The 16,788-nt window shown below is 38.8% G+C and overlaps 1 protein-coding gene across 2 annotated transcripts in view; it reads right to left on the bottom strand.

Annotated features, from left to right (window-relative positions):
* Window positions 1-16,788, bottom strand: part of syn2b (synapsin IIb) — a 67,733-nt gene that overhangs the window by 22,737 nt on the left and 28,208 nt on the right. For both annotated transcript variants that reach the window (XM_069535285.1, XM_020096743.2), the window contains 2 exons: window positions 5,636-5,693; window positions 4,006-4,097 (listed from right to left, as the gene is read on the bottom strand). In XM_069535285.1, the coding sequence (XP_069391386.1) occupies window positions 4,006-4,097; window positions 5,636-5,693 (150 nt within the window). The remainder of the gene's footprint in view (window positions 1-4,005; window positions 4,098-5,635; window positions 5,694-16,788) is intronic.

The following is a 16,788-nucleotide window of genomic DNA, read 5'->3' as shown; positions in this document are numbered from 1 at the left end:
GAGGCAAATCTATGAGATGAAAAGTATCATTAAAGGAGGAAATTTCATTTAAACGCATGCAACCTCCATGCACGTGTTTGTCTGGCCTGAACCTCTGCAAGAGTCTGACTATTTCACCTCCTCTTCTCACATGATGTTTTCCTCTGAAATATCTAAAACATAGAATAAACTCTCCTCACAGGTGAAAACCGGTTTTAGCTGTTAAGTAAAAATTGATGTTTCCTCTTCTTATCTCGCACAGAGAATTTCACCTTTTGCTTTCCTGTGTTTTTAAACTGTAAACAATGTTAAACTGAAATATTTAATAAAATTGAGCAGTGGGTCTTAGGTAAATGATTGATGAGCCTTCATGTTTTAATGCTTCACTAGAGACGGTGAACTGATAAATGGTGGGAGACTGTGGTGATAATTCACTCAGCACAAAATCTGTGGTAAACAAACAAATTAGTGTCTCTCAGGAGGGATGCTGGTAAAAGTCTGTAAAATGAGTTTAGAGAACTGGTTTCCAAAGTCATTCAAAAGTACATTCAAATACTATAAATACTACACAGGAGCCAGTGCAGGGGTTAATTCTACCCAAGACTGACCTGGCACTTTATACCAGTAGTGGTATCTCTTATGTTCCAATGAACACAACTGGAAACTCCCATTTCCTACCAACGGTGTTTCTTAAAGCATGACCGCAGGCAATCTATAACCTTAACCATGTGGTTATTGTCACTGTAATCACCTGTAACCTTAGCAAAGTAGTCAGTGGTAATTCTTGCCAGTGGTGTTCAAACCCAAACCACAAGGTTTCCAAATTAGCAAAGCATCATTCTTAATCCGTAACCATAAAACAGTCCTATTGTGCCATTTGTTGCCATTTACAGCACAGACAAATCCAGCCGTGCTGCTGTATGTGGCGTCATGTCTAATGGGCACTGACAAAATGTGTTGGGCGACTGGTTGTATCTTTACTACTTTTAATAATAACAAGGTTCTTAATCTGTGCTGATATATACAATTTGAGATTGAGGTTATTAACCACTCTTAGTCGGGGTGAGGGACTGGGCGAGGACTGGAAGGCGACTGGATGGTAACTGAAATCTGATATTCGACAACTGAGAGAAAATGTGGCATGAATGTGCCAAAGTAAAAATAAAACTGCTCAATGTAATAACCTGTTCATAGTTTGGGGTTGTATTATCCGCTACAATTTGGAAGGTTTCATGACTTTTTAATGCTTTACTTAGAATAAATGTGTGAATCTCAATAGAAAAACTCTAAAAAACCTTGAACGTTATATGAAAGGTTGATGGTGATGGGACATAACACCTGTTACTTCCTCTGAATATGTGAGAGCGAGGAGATGTGAAGAAAGACAAGGGGGTGGACATAGAGAGCGAGAAAAACAGAGTAAAAGAGATGTAGAGATCAGTGAGAGAAAAGAGACAGAAAGAAAACTCTGGCACAGTGTGACCACCACCGGCTCTTTATGCTCCGAGAATACTAATCAGACTCGGAGAAGCTAAAAAGACTCTGGTGGGGAGGACACAGCAATTAATGTGACAATAATCTCTTCATTATTGACAGTAAATTGTAAACATCAGCAGGGTCTTGACTCTTCTCTCATTTGGATACCAAAACCAGTGTTGCCAGCAATTCATACTAACTGGTTTTCACTGCATTGAGGGAGGAAAAAAGTTGAAATGAAACCACTCATGAAGAGACATGAAGTTAGAAAACAGAAGTCTGCAATCTCTTCTTTTTTTTTTAACCAGAAGCACTGACAATATCATTTTTTCATTATTATAGTTTTCCTGCTGAATTCAGATTTAAGAAGGAAGAGAGAAAGCCCTGTGAAGTTTATTTATTTACGCTTCATAAATTTGGCTGCTAAAATCCAAAAAGACTAGAGCTTTGATGTTCCATGAAAGATGCATCTTAAAATGTCAACAATTACAGAATAAACCCAGTTATTCCATACACACTTTATCTCCAACAAATCACGAAAAGATGGAAAACCAACCAATGATTGTTGATCATTTGACTGATCCTAACAAGTGTTTTTATTCCTGTTTGCCACAGACCTCCTTTTTGTTCACTTGATATGAAAAAGACATGAATGAGCTGCACTGTTATATCAGCTTTATGAGGTCAAGATCAAGTAAATACTCAGTAGAACAAGAATGACTGTATCAAACTTGTACAACTTCTTGTTATTTGCTATTTTTTTGTAAAAAAGTGAAAAATCCGTATTTAAAGATTTACATTTATGAGTAAGAACAAATTGGTTTGGGGCAAACAAAGACGTACTGAGACAGATTAACACATTGTTGGTTTCTGTCTTTTCAGAAAAATAGATAACAATGCTGCACTTATCCTTTAACAAAACAACAATACTGTATCCTGGACCTGCTCTATGCTAATGTTAAAGAGGTCGAACTCACACATTACTTTTTGCACACAATTTGAACATTTTTCCATTTAATGCGTGTTCATATTGATAATTTCTGATTTAATTCTTAACAATGCATGCACCAATGAGATAAGCAAATGTTCAATTCGCAGTAACACAACTCAAAATGTTATTTGCGACCGTGTCCCTGATATTTCCATAGAGTGTTACAGATGGAATATAATAATCTTGATGCCTCTTCCTCTCCTTTAACACAAAATCCTCTGACTCATCATTTGCTCAGGGATTGAAAATCATGAACTTCCACATGTTCTACCCTGTAAATATTTCCCATAGTTCATAAAGTAGCTGCAGATTTTGTAGAGACATTTGAAAAAGATTATGTCCTCTCTGGGGTTGAGGTTAACTCAGCAATACACAGACTGCAAAATCACTGCTCTGACGTGAATACTTCTGTCAGCTCCAATGAGTCAAGGTTTCCCTGACCTCACATTAAGTCAGTGGACAGTGTTGAGTGTATGTTTGTGTGTGTGAGCATGTGAGGACCGGCCCCTCATAAAGCATAATTACAGGCAGAAGATGCTGATACTCAGACTGACGCTGCTGTCCTCATTTCCTCCTGGTTTTGTTTCCTGGTGACAGTTACTGTCTCGCATTGGGGCTTTTTCTGAGACACTGGTGCCTGTGTGGTTTTGTAGTGTGTCTGCGTAATTGTCTGCTCTACGGTGTATTCACATGTGTGTACGCAGATCTACTGTGCCAGTCTGAGGGTAATGGCTGTGGCCACATGTCTCCAGCTCTTTTTCCACCAATCAGAGATTTTAGTTAACAAGTGTATTCATCATTTTCAAGAGTGTTCTGGGAAATTCTCCCTGTGATCGCATAGATAGGTCTTTGGATCATCATTAATTGATGCGAAAACCTGGTAGTAATAGTGTAACACTGCACTGGGGTTTGAAAACTGATGGAAATCTTTGTGTTCTATTATCCTCCAAAGTGGGGACTTGCATTGAGATTTGTTTTGAATTTTTTTGTGACGTTTTAGGATTCTATTTCATAATAATTTAATAATGGAACAATTAATGTCAAACACAACAAATTGATTATGCTGTTGACAGTTTCCTCATGCTTACTGAAGACACAATCACCTCAAAACAACTACAACAATTCAGTCTTGGGACACACATTTGTTTAGACTCACAGCCCCACATCATGATAGTAATATTAAATGTATCCCTCAAGGAGAAAGTTTAGGTCAAACAAATAAAAAATGATTTAAGACACCACGAAACATTTAAAACTACAAATATGATAATGCAAGAAAAAAAGTTAAGGATTAAATACCCTTGCAAATAGTGTAATTAATCCCCAAAGCAGAGACACAATGTGGGGTTGTTTCAGTGTCAGAAGATGAGGTCCAACTGATGGTGGTGAGGTTAGTTTGCATTTTTTGGTTGTAATGAGGGATTAATCTCATGACCGATGTCAGGATGTAGGGTTAAAGAAAAAACTAAGGTGGGGATTGAAAGTAGGATCTTAATCACTAAAGATTCTCAATAACACACTGCGTGTACATGTGTGAGCCATGCATGTGTGGTGCTGACCTGACCACTTTGGTACCACTCCTGACGACCTGCATGTCCACGTTACAGGTTCCATTTGAGTGCGAGATGAGGTTGACCTCCGAGAACTCGGCCTACGAAAAGGAAAAGGGAAAAGGATGAAGGGGCAGTTTTATTAGTTACACACATTAAGTCTTGACATAAACACTGATTAAATACTCAGAAATCCCATTAAACAGTAAATGGCCCTTGCGCTTTAAATAAACAACTGTAACAACTCATATACAAGAGGAAAACCAGATGATTATACTGTCAGTGCTCCTGGATATTGTGCGAACTAAAGACATGTAATATGTCACCTCTAATCCATTGTTGCAGACACATAATTTTTTCATTTGAGTCACTTGTACTGGGAGCAAAACAAACTAAATAAAATACTGAAAAATGTTCTCGCTCAACAAATCCCCTCTGCAGAGACAATACAATGAAATGAAGAGAAATATTTTGGTACAGAATACAAATTTGTTTTACTTATTTTGTGTACTGCTAATATTCTTCATTGTTTTTACTGGGAAACAAACACATATCATATCATATCATATCATAGTATACAAATAACACATTTATTCAGGTACAAAACCATACTGGGCTTTGGTGTGGTTGCAGACTACAGTGGGGATTTCTTTGTGACTCATAGCTGCCGACTCTGGTTTCCTCCAGTGACTATTTTTGTTTCTGTGGCGAGACTTGTGGTTGTAATTTAACTGTCAACATCTATTAGGTGTGAAACTGTTTGGTGTGAAATCCCAGAGACTTGTCATTTCAAATGCAGTAACTAAAGCTTGATTCATGCATCTGCGTCGAAATTACGCCTCAGGTGCGCATGTAGCCTACGCACGGGGCCGAGCATTCATAGTTGTGCGTAGGCGCGTGAGTCACGCTGCGTTTACACTGCTGAAACGCTAGTAGCAGTAGAGTTTCTATGCCGGTGTTGAGTGTCTTCTGGTTTCTGGTCCGCTTATTTACGAATTCTCTGGTGTCTCTGTTTATTTCACCATAATCACCATCTTGGAACAACTAATATCTTTTCCAACTTTGGAGCCAGTCGATCAAGTAGATGTGAAAATGTTGACCCCATGATGCTGAGGGGAAGGTAGAGGATCATCTAGGCTGTTAGAATTCAACCTCTGGGATCCATGAATATGTGTCGGAAAACACATGGAAATTTCAGTCATGATGAAGCATTTGGACGAACAACGCCATCCCTATAGCCCTGACTCTGGCATGGCTAAAAACGTGCTTTAGGCCCAGAATATGTTGCAATGGTCCAGACAGGCAGAGACACTTAACTTGTGACCTCATATTACTGTAACCTCCATCTAACGAGGCGGAGTGACAGCACTTATTCTTTTACACTTTAGCCTCTGAGTTATTTTAGGTACTTCTAACTTGTTGTAAAAAGTAAAACACAAGTGGATCTTATATGAAAGCCATTTTTGTCATTTTGCTATAAAATGTGTTCGGCATCAGTTTCTCTTCTTGTCAGTGAAATTGTAAGCATTTCCACATCAAGTGATTATGGTGTTAGTCCACTTTCATCTCTGTACTGATCCCGCTCACTCTTTTATAAATGACTCTGCAGAATCATAGGTCTATAAAATCAATGTGATACCTGCTCCACTCTGATGTCGTAGTCTCCAAGGATCTTCTTTCCCCGAAACACTTTGGCCCTGGGAAAAAAAAAAGGGAAGAGATTGAGACTGACATTTGTGCAGCTGTCTTTGCTGCCCTCTACTGGACATCACACTTCCTGAGGAACAAATGATGGAGAGAAAATGGATGCCTGCTCGTGGGCTGTTAATGGCCAAACTTTCTCAGTTGTAGGAGACTGTATTTTCTAATGAGATTTTTGAGCAGCTTAAAATGATTCAGCAAATCAACGTTGCCAAACCAAAACTGCAATTAGTGTCCATCAATGGGCTGTAACATTAAAATCAGATTAAACCTGCAATTCTGTTACAAATATTAAAGCGTCATCTTGCAGCTTGAATGATGAATGTTCCCAATAACAATCTGAATTGATGTTGACTTCTTAATATCTTGGCTGCTACTTGCTCAAGAGGGATGTAGAAATAGATTGCAAGCAAACACACACACACACAAAGAGAGGCAGATGGAGGGCAGGCAGACAAAAACAGACTGATGGAGAGAAGGAGACGAGCAGAGGCACACAGACCGCCAGCCAACACAAACAGAAAAAAGGCTCAGGACATTTTATTTTAGACTACACTGTGAATGTATCGCAGATGGTTTACATCATCAGCCCATACATTAAAGTTGAATATAGTGATAACCATGAGCCTGATAAAATGGCTAAAAATAAAAACTATGACTGTTTTTATAGAACCTATTTAAATAAACAAACCAACATATTGATCTTTAAGAGGGCTTGTCTTTTAAATCATTGAGTTTCTTGAAGCAGCATCAGTTTGTGGAATGGGCTTATCCTACAAAAATGGTATCAGCAGGTTCCTCATTTCTCTAAACAGTATCACTGCTTATATGCACCACAATCTGCCATTAAATTGAGTGTGTGTGTGTGTGTGTGCTCATGGTCCCTCTGTACACCACAATTAAAATGAATGCAAGGTTTGTTCCCTATAACCTCATAGGACCGTGTGTACAGCAGCACAGAAGCATCTGGCTTGTTAGTTTGGTTCATTAGGATCAGACCATCTGTGGCAGAGACACTCTGAGGGCACGACGCAGGAACTTTTAACTATCACTAACCACACCGGCAAAATTGGTGACCTTAGTATTAGAGCGATACATCTTTCTCAGTCCCCCTACAAGGTGAATTTTGATTGGTGTTTGTTTTTTTGGGAGAAGAGGAAGCTGCTTGAACACACTGTGATGTTGCTATAACCCTCCACCACTGAAACCTCTTACATAAAGAAACAAACACACGACAGGCGTCATCGCTCTGACTGAAATGTGTCATCGGTGCAGCTTTAATTCAAAAGTCAAATTGCAGTTTTTCTGGAGGATTCAATGCAAAATCAAGCATCTCTAGCCCCACTGCTGTTGAATGTGGCTCTAAGGAGCAAATGAGGCTCCACATTCAGCCTGTGTTCAGCTTCTGCAGTGCACAATGGGAAAACAATACACAGAGCCATGGGATGTCAGGCCAACGCAGTAATTGAGAATTACAGGCTAGTGTTCAACTGAAAGGCTGCTGATGTAGCTCCTTCATTTAATTCCATTAAAAAGCATAATGTAGCTGCCACATAGCAAAACACACCATCTGCGAATATGAATCCTAACAGAGCTGTTAGTGAAATCCCGACAGACTACACTTCCCAACACAAATTAAAAAGTAGTCCAGTCATGCTTTCTATAGAACCATCCCCAAAATAAAACCCTTACTATTACTGTAACTCCATCCTCTCCGGCATAAGCCAAACGTCACAGAGTTTCATCCAGCTCAGAAACATGTAGCATGTAGCATGAAACCCAATAATTTCTTACTTCTGATCGGCTTGTCATCATTTAGCTTGGTGCTCAAGTATATACAGTACTTGGGTATAATCTTTTTTTATTTCTCGTCCATGCATTTTGACCAAGTAGAACCTACCTATGTTTCTATAGTAACTGCAGAGAATTTGTTTGCTCAGTCAATGTGTGGGTGACATTAAGATTTTCAGCAGATCTCAGTGTTGCTATTATCCAAATAATACAGAGAGGAAAACTGAGCCAGAAATAAATGTGAATTTACAAGTACATGCTCTTTAATTCATGAGGTCCACCTCTCAAGAATGCACATCTGGCGTAAACATCTGAAGACTGGAGCGGCTCTGAGTTTTTTTTAGGATAAATATACCCAAATATATAATGCTGTAGAAACTGGGAATCTCAGGAAGTATGAGAAAGTGATATTGATGGTATGATAAGTATCAACAGTTTTTATGTGAAAGTCATGTTGAGCTAATATGTTTTTGAACAGGCTGTATGAAGCTTCATCATCAAATAATGGACTATGAGGTTTTTCCTGCCTTGATGACACAGGTCATGTGACAGGATGCCCCTGGAAACATCACCACCAAACTGGGCTACATTCAACAGCTGAGCATGAGATTACATTTTTAATATTGATCTGTTGATTAATCCTTTCATGTGCATTGTAAGAGAAAGATGACAGAAAGAAGGAGATTTGGGAAAATAGAGAGGTGGAATTAGTGTTTCAAACTATGGACCTTCAAAATGTAATTAGCCCTTAAAAATTCAAATACATCAATATAGTCATATTATTATTTATCCTAGCTTGGTTCCTCTGTCTACTCTGTTTCCTTAAATCTTTTCTAAACTACAAATTGACATTTGCTCACATTACATGAAACGGTCAGAATTAGCACAAGAAATATCCTCTTCAAGCTTTGCTTTACGTGGCTTATAGTCTTGTATAATATAATGAGTTACGATTGACAAGAATAACCACTGTAATCAGGGTGTAATGACTGTGTCTGCTTCTAGTTACAGTATGATTCATATCGCATCATGACAGGTGATGTTCCTTCTCACACACTCCCACACTTCCTTGCTATTCCTCACCCCCCTCCCTTTCTCCTTTACTGTACTTCTCCCACTCAGCCTCTCAATTCATTATTTTCCCCACACATCTGTTCTTCTCTCCCCTCTCTGCTTATCATGATCGATTCAATGCAAAGACACATTAAAGGAATGTTTGCATACAAATGAGCCATGCATGTCAAGTGGCTGCTTTTTTTAATGGGTTCAGTCAAACAAGAATGATTGGACAGGGGCGATTGTTTTGCTAAGCCGTTTTTAAAATTTAGAAATAACAAGTCAAGATTAAGGAAGTCAGAAATAAATGAACTATTGATAAATTATCTGACAGCCCTTGAATTAAGGCCTTGGTGATTTTAATTGTTTATAATTCTTTTTTCAATGAGCTGCACAAAAACAGCCCTCCCCCTATTCTGACCATTGCATAGTCACTCTAGCAATGTAAGACTTAACATACCCTGGCCTTCTCATCGCTTGATCCATGAATGGAGTGGAGAGTGTTAAACAAGAATCTCACTGTTGGGGTAAAAGGGCACAAAAGGTGTAACAACAATCCTGTCAGCTCGAGCGTGGTGGGAGACAGAGTCATTATTTGGCCAGCTGGCAAGTCGGCTATAGAGATGAGAATACAGTGGAAGGAATAGCACTGGAGCTGGTGAATAGTTTTGGCTGCAGACTAAGATTTATTTTCAGTTTCTATATAAACTTTCTGTCTGCATGCTACCTGTTACTGTGAAGCAAGTGTTTTCCTACTGATGACAGAATTTCTGCCAAATGCTATTCAATGATAAATCTCTTCAATAAGAACCAGGCAAGAAGGTTGGTTGATTTATATGCAGCACAGCTCATAATGTGCATGGGAAGAAACAAGTTCTTCAACAGGACACCACAGGCTGAAAATGTGATAAACACAAACAATTCTGCAGGAAATAAAGAAAGATCATGGTGTAGGGAGTGGAAGCATAAAGTCATGAAAAAACAGACAAACATTTTCATGACAAATTGTGTTTGTCTTTTTCATGGCACACTACCTTCCTTTATTTGTAAATGGTAAATGGTCTGTATTTATATTGTGCTTTTCTATGACCACTCACAGCGCTTCACAGTACAGGTAATTGCCATTCACCCATTCACACAGTGCATCTATGGGCAGCACTTATTCTAAGAGTGGCAATTCGGGGTTCAGTATCTCGCCAAAGGAAACTTTGGCGTGCAGATGGGGAAGACTGGCATCGAACCACTGACCTTTTGGTTCTACATATCTCTATAAACACATTCAAATTGATCTCTATAAACAGATTCTGCATGTGAATATGCTGGATCTGTAGGCACGGGACAAGATTTTGGAGCTGGAAGCCTTCTGATGTCTGATTCTAGTTTGACCAACCACGTTTGAGCAGGTTTTGGTTGCCGTGAGGAGCCAAGCAGGCAGAACACATTGACTAAAATGAAAAAGTACTGCTGTTTGTGTTTTGTCTGGAGAAACATTTGACTCATGTAGACTCGTCAGACTGTAAATAGTGTAAGGTGAATGAAAGATGGAGTCTAGGCCTAGATATCTACGATCAACACTGGAAGCCTCAAAATATTGGCCGTCACCCTCGAAGGCTAATTCATCGTCTGAAGATTACCAACTTTCTTTAACTAGGATTGTCGTCAAAAACTTGACATCTGTACAGTCGAGACTGTGATTTTTGTCATCAACTTATGCATTTTCCAGCCTCCTCTGACACTGTGACATAGTCATTGGAGGACTGCAGTGAATCAACCAGAGACTCTCAGAGACATACAATTACTTATCTTCTCTCCAAGCAGAAGTTTTACCGTTTGACATCTTGATTGTTCTTCTGTGCACATAATGGGCACAAGAAGAAAAGAAAATAGCCAAAAGAACCAGAGTTGTGATTGGCTGCACCGACTGAACATGCTCAGCATACAAAGCTTTACATCAATCAGTATCGACTTGGCTCATGTGTCCTTTCAGGGTGTCGCTTGAATTATTCAGCTGCAGCACATGATCATGCCATCATCCACTCTGCTCTGTCCTGCAGGAATTCAGGTATAAAAAGACTGATAGCATTTTTAATGCTACAATGACAAGGAGACTTATCATAATTTATTATCTTGTCATTGGTCAATTTAAATGTATGTAAGCAGCTCTGCAACGCACCCGACTTTATCTTCAGTCATTAAATCCTGTCACATGACTGTTAGTGACACATGCAGGGTATTTCTTACGATGCATCATTGTGGTGGATGTGACTCATACAGTAAGTTAGATAGAGAGGTTGTGGGTGTTGAGGCTTCAACAAACCTTTGACAGAGCTGGACTGAGTAGAAAATGTAGCAGGGGAAAACAACCAGTAGTTGTATGATCAATATAATATAATTATATAATTATAATTTTGAAGTCATTCATTATTCATCAAAAAGTTCAGTGTCTTCTTCCTGTTTATATTAATATTAAAAGACAGAAATGCACGAGATATTTATATATTCTGTTTGTACAATAAGTTTAACAAATGATGCTCAGAGATAGAAGTGTGTGTTTGTGTTAGCAGAGAGGTAGATGTGTGTGTGTGTTTTGTGTAAGTGAGCGGTAACTGTGTGTTTGTGTTGGCAGAGAGGTCAGTGTCTGTGGTGTGTTGTTGTGTTTATATTACATTACTGTGATGAATGATGACCTACGGGGCAGGATATTTTCTCATGTTGACACAAAAGCACACTAAGGAGTGTGTACATGTTTGTAGACGCGGTGTTGTGCATGTGTGTGTTCTAAAGTGTCAACTAGTGGCACATCTGCTTTATTGAAAAAGGCTCATCTAGGGAATAAGTTGGAACCAACTGCTGAGGTGATTGCTTTCTTGAGGTTTCACTGAGTTCAGCCTGCAGATACTGAGAGTTACTGATGTGTGTGTGTGTGTGTGTGTGTGTGTGTTCATGAGAGTGTTGTTATTGTTCTTCTTGTCCTTGGAAAGCAGACAGGTGTGACATTAATCTTTTTTTGTTTCAACTCAGCTTTAACACAACTATTGTAGCTTTGTCTTTCTCTTGTTCATTGCCCCCCCCCTCCTCACCTCACAGTTTGTCTCTCATTGCCTCCTGAAGATTGTCTCACATTAACCTTCTCATCCCTTAACACATTTCTCAGAGCAGAAGAACATTTGATTAAAAAGTAATTTACTTGATTTTGCAATTACGTTGAGAATGGCTCTGTCAAAGCTAAACAATGTGTGTCTGGCTGTTATAGAACAATAAATGTAAAGAGAAAGTGTTACAATATCCTAAATCAACAGGTCAAATTCACAGAAATTGATGAAAATACCAAACACAATCTGGCGATGTAAAGGAAATTGATTGTGGATAATGAATTGCCCCTTTAACTGAAAATGGACCAAAATTGAATGGGCTCTTCCCGTGTCCCATTCCTACACCCAGTTAAATGCAAATCGGCTCAGCAGTTTTTGCATAATCGAGTCAAACAACACGTGTAGACAAACAAACCAACAAACAGTGTGTGAGAACATATAAATTTCTTGACAGAGATAAATACTGTACATTTTGCTTCACTCAGGTAAAATGCAGCTGTAATTTCAAATTTCTTTTCAGGGTTTTTTCCCGGCTTTACACCTATAAAATATGATGTTCATTAATTGAGGGGAGTGAAGAAGCCAAGCAGTAACTACCTGATACGGGGCCATGATCATTTCAAACACCATAAAACACCTCATTACTGCAAATTAACAACAAAGGTTGCATCAGATATTGTGCCCAAATTTCTAATTAGCAATTTCACTGGTCTCTTTTATAAAAACATGGATAATGTTAATGCTACTTCTGATGTTACAATTAGAGCTTGAACAACACATGTTTGGGGTTCAATGCTGATATGTTAGGAGATAACTATTAGAAAATGGAAATGTAATCGAGGGTTGATAAGTTTAACTACTCACTTACTTACTTTATTATAAAAATAGAGAGAATGTTTGCTGAGCCCGACCTGAACATGAAAGGTATTCTGTCTTTCGTATTTGAACCCGACCCATGCATAATTTTTTCCAAACTAGGCATGTACAGCTTAGATAGTCCAGCACACATGATCAAACCCAACCCAGTCCACTAGTGTACATATCGTACATCGGAACATGCTGCTCAGGAGAATACTTGACAACTGGTTAAAACTTCATTGGCTGAACTTGAATTCAGCTCAGTGTCTGCCTCTCATCTGCTTGTCTCCTGAAGTAAGATGCATGTCTTGCCTTGATGCACAGCCTCCAGTCACTGTGGGTCTTTAAGATTAAGGGTTGTGTTCTCAGGTTTGAAGATTGGGTTTCCCACTCCTGCTCAATGTTTTATTTATTGTCTGAAACTCTGAGATGGATGCAGAGCTGAAGGGACAGTGTTTTAAACTTAAGCTTTCTCCATAACTCTATTGTGTTGTAAAAGCATGCTAATCAGATCCAGCAAAGCAACAGGGCCTGTGAAAATCCAATTTTACCACAACCTTGGATTTACCTTTCTTTGAAATTTGCACTGGTTTGATTTGATTTTTGTGACAAGAGTCAAGAACTTGACCACACAACTTTCCAAGTTCAAAATTGTTGCCTGTCATCTTTGCACCAAGATGAGCATTGATGAAACGACAGCTACGCTCTGATTCATGTCTTAGCAAAATGAAACTAAGGCGAGCACTCTTCCTGGTTTCATGGTGGGTTGAGACAGAGTGTCTGTCTGCAGCAAGACGTGGAGCCGATACATCACTGCAGACAAGCCTGCTGTGACTTTGCACAAAGAGACTTTATGACTACTTAATCCAGATGCTCAACTCGAGTCGCTACCGGCTATCTTTGTGTCCTGCTGTCTGTCCGGACACACAAGAGCACACTCTTCTTTAAATGCACACACAGACCTGCATGTATTGACACATATAAACACATATACACTGTCTAGTCAGAGGCACAGTCGAGGATTATTTCAAGGTTCAGTGAGTGATTTTGAATAAGTCTGATTTTTTTGTTACTTGAAAAGGAGAGGAGTTCAGTTCCAGCTCAGGTTTCATATTTTATGTCATTTCTCAGTGAGTGTGATAAGATGAACAGGATTTACAAACACACAGATACTGTAGGAGGAACACTGGGAAATGTCACAGGACTAAATCTGGTGGACATAATATAAACGTATATGAAGTGTTCTTGTACTAATGAAAGGGAATAGGGATAGGTTAAAGGCAGTGGTAGTGAGAGACAGTGAATACATGATAACAGATTGTGGTAATTTAAAGAAATACAGACAGTGAGAGAAGACTGAAACTCTGGATCAACCTATTTCCTTTTACTTACTTTACGTATGAGCCAAAAATGTAATGTTCCTGGGTACCCCTTAACTTTAAGTTGAGGGTTTCATTTGGCAAACAATAACAAAACAAATAAACCAAACAAACAGCATGATATGCAGTGATTGTTTTTCTATTTCTACAAATCAAAGTGCCCTGTGGCTCAGCAAAATTAGGAATCTATTGTTCTGTATTTATTGAAGTGAGGGGGGGGGGTTCAAACATGTAACCAGATAATCTTTTCCAGTTATGCTGTTTATTAGTCTGCTTACTGCCGATTATGGAAACGAGCATTCATAGCACGGTGCAATCTGAAGAAGTGGCTGGAATGAGATAAATGCTTGGTCCAGGCATCAACAATGCCTGATGACATCAGCTCCATCTTTGGAAGCAGCAGCCGGTCTCCTAATGGGCCGGGTGGGGAGTTTGGTTTGGCTTTGCCGCAGAGAAAATCTGTTTTTTTCGAGGAGGTGCACAGTCCCAGAGCAGGAATACAAAGCACTCTGACTCAGTTATGATTCTATGGACAGATGATGTTCCCTTTTTGAGACAGATGTTTGTTTCAAGTGATACTGAAATCCCTCTTACTACATTTACAAGCCAAGCTGGTGACTACCACAATAATCTAAATATACAATAATACATTGGTTGAATGGGAGCCTTTTGATGATTTATCGCAGTCATTTGCCAATATGCAGTGTTATGAGGAAATTTATTTTACAGAAAAACAATGCAGAGAAAATGGGCTTCTTGTTTTATTTCTTGTTTCAGATCCTCACTTCCTGCTCTCCCCATATTTGATTACCTGCTTCGCCCTCATGTGTTTCACCTGAGTCTCATTATCTGCCCGTCGCTCAGAGTATTTAATCTCTGTGTTTCTTTTGTCTGTTGCCAGTTCGTCTTGACCTGAAGCATTCTAAACATTGTGAAAGTAATTCTGTATGACCTTATTCTTCTAGGTTTTTTGGACCCGTTTGTGCCTTATCGTATTGGATACTTCTGCTTTAGTGACTGTGCACCGATCCTTGGATTAATCTGGCTTTTGAGCTAATACGTACATCTTGAGGCTTGCATTTGAAGCCTTGGTTAGTGCAATGTGAAAGACAGATAAAAGCTATCTTGTTTTGTATCCGAATGGGCACCAAACTGCACTGCTCCACCTGATCTAAGTATTAATACAGTACACCTGACTTGGACACAGGCGAGTTCATTTGGACCAACATTACAAAGTGAACAAAGCACATAAAATTAACATAATTCAATCCCGGTGCTCGTTCACTTGCATTACAAGCTTTGCACCTGCAGTAAAATGGAGCCCACTGTGCCCCGGTGTTGAAATTCAAAGCTATTGACTAGTTTATCGTCTTTCACTCTCTATCATACAGACTCTTTACCCCTAAAACAAGCACAGATTAATCCCATTCACTATTACAACAGTATACTGTACATTAAAGGATATTGATGTACTCCAGAGAAAACTGTACCTCATACTAAAATAAGATTGGCAATGGAGGCCATGGCAATTTACTGCCCCATTGCAAAGAACTCGATCAATGTTGTTCCCTGAGAATTGGCAGTAAACCAGACCTTTATGTAGCCAGTCGATTCCTCAATTACTGTTTTCCAGGAGTAGCAGTGACACCTGCTTAAAACTGTAGCCTCGGAGTTAGGAATTTTAAAATGGATGTCATGTAAGGAAGCTTTCAAAACAGACAATATGTTTTGGTCTTCACATTTTTTATTAAGACCTGTAAGTGTAGTCAAACATTTGACATGGATAAGATGCAGGCAAATTATTTAATATAACGTTTTTTGTCAGTGAGTTCGTCAATTTCCTGATAACCTGCAACATCCCTGAGTAACAGAATGACTATATATTTTACATATTAATGTAGTTTTAATATTACCAATTATTATTATTTTAATCATTGCATAAGGTTTTAATTTGTTTTCACACTTTTCTCATTTGTAACATTTGAATTCTTATATTTGTGCTGTTATGTTTTCTGTTGCTATGTGATCTTCAAATTGCTTTTAAACGTTTTCTATGGTTTGCCTTAAACTCTTTATTTATTTATTGTGTGTGTAGGTGAGTGCATTGCAGGTCATCTGTTTTACAACAGCAGCTGATTATACATTTTTAGATGCAGGGACTCTGCAGCTACGCGCTCTATCTATTCAGTGTTACATTGGATATTTATCTATTCATGTGTCTTAGCTTTCGTAGCTAATTAAGGAACTTAACAGATGATGCGGTTCTCCTTCACTGAGCCGTTTGAACTCTCCAACAGAGATGAGAAGCAAAGAGAGGGTGTGTCAAAGAGTTACATAGAAAACAAACATGAAAGAGCTGTGGTAGAGTTCCAATAGTAATTAATTAATAGATTAATTAGCCTATTGTAGCGAGAGATGGAAGTAGCTCGCATTGTGCTGAACACAAAGTAAACCTGAACTGCAAGTTACCTTTTATCCTTGCAAAGTAATACCTCTTCTGCACACACATTCATACACAAAGGCACATACATTATGAGGCATTACATGGAGGGTTTTATAAATTCAGATGCTTATTATTGTTTATATCCCTGATAGACAGCCCATAATCCTCAGAGTAAAAACAAATAATGTAAAGATTAAGCCCAAACTGAAATCAACACTTCAGTTATCAAAGCTAAAACATTTGACTGTAGAAGCCCCAACAAGCTCATGTGCATCAGTACTGGATAATGTTTTCAGTCATGATTAATGTACCAGTTTGTGTGTTTACAATATTCTGCACCAGACACGGTGGAGATTAATCAATGAGGGTTCCACTCAAATAAATCCAGCTGCAGGGAGATAACTGCTGCTTGTTGTCTATTCAGACTGTTGGCACACTATGAAACTTTTTATGTACGCTAATAAATCTTCAA

The sequence above is a fragment of the Paralichthys olivaceus genome, chromosome 2 (assembly GCF_024713975.1).
Source record: "Paralichthys olivaceus isolate ysfri-2021 chromosome 2, ASM2471397v2, whole genome shotgun sequence".
NCBI lineage: Eukaryota > Metazoa > Chordata > Actinopteri > Pleuronectiformes > Paralichthyidae > Paralichthys > Paralichthys olivaceus.
Note: the sequence above shows the minus strand (reverse complement) of the source record. Positions and strands in the feature narration are given on the sequence as shown.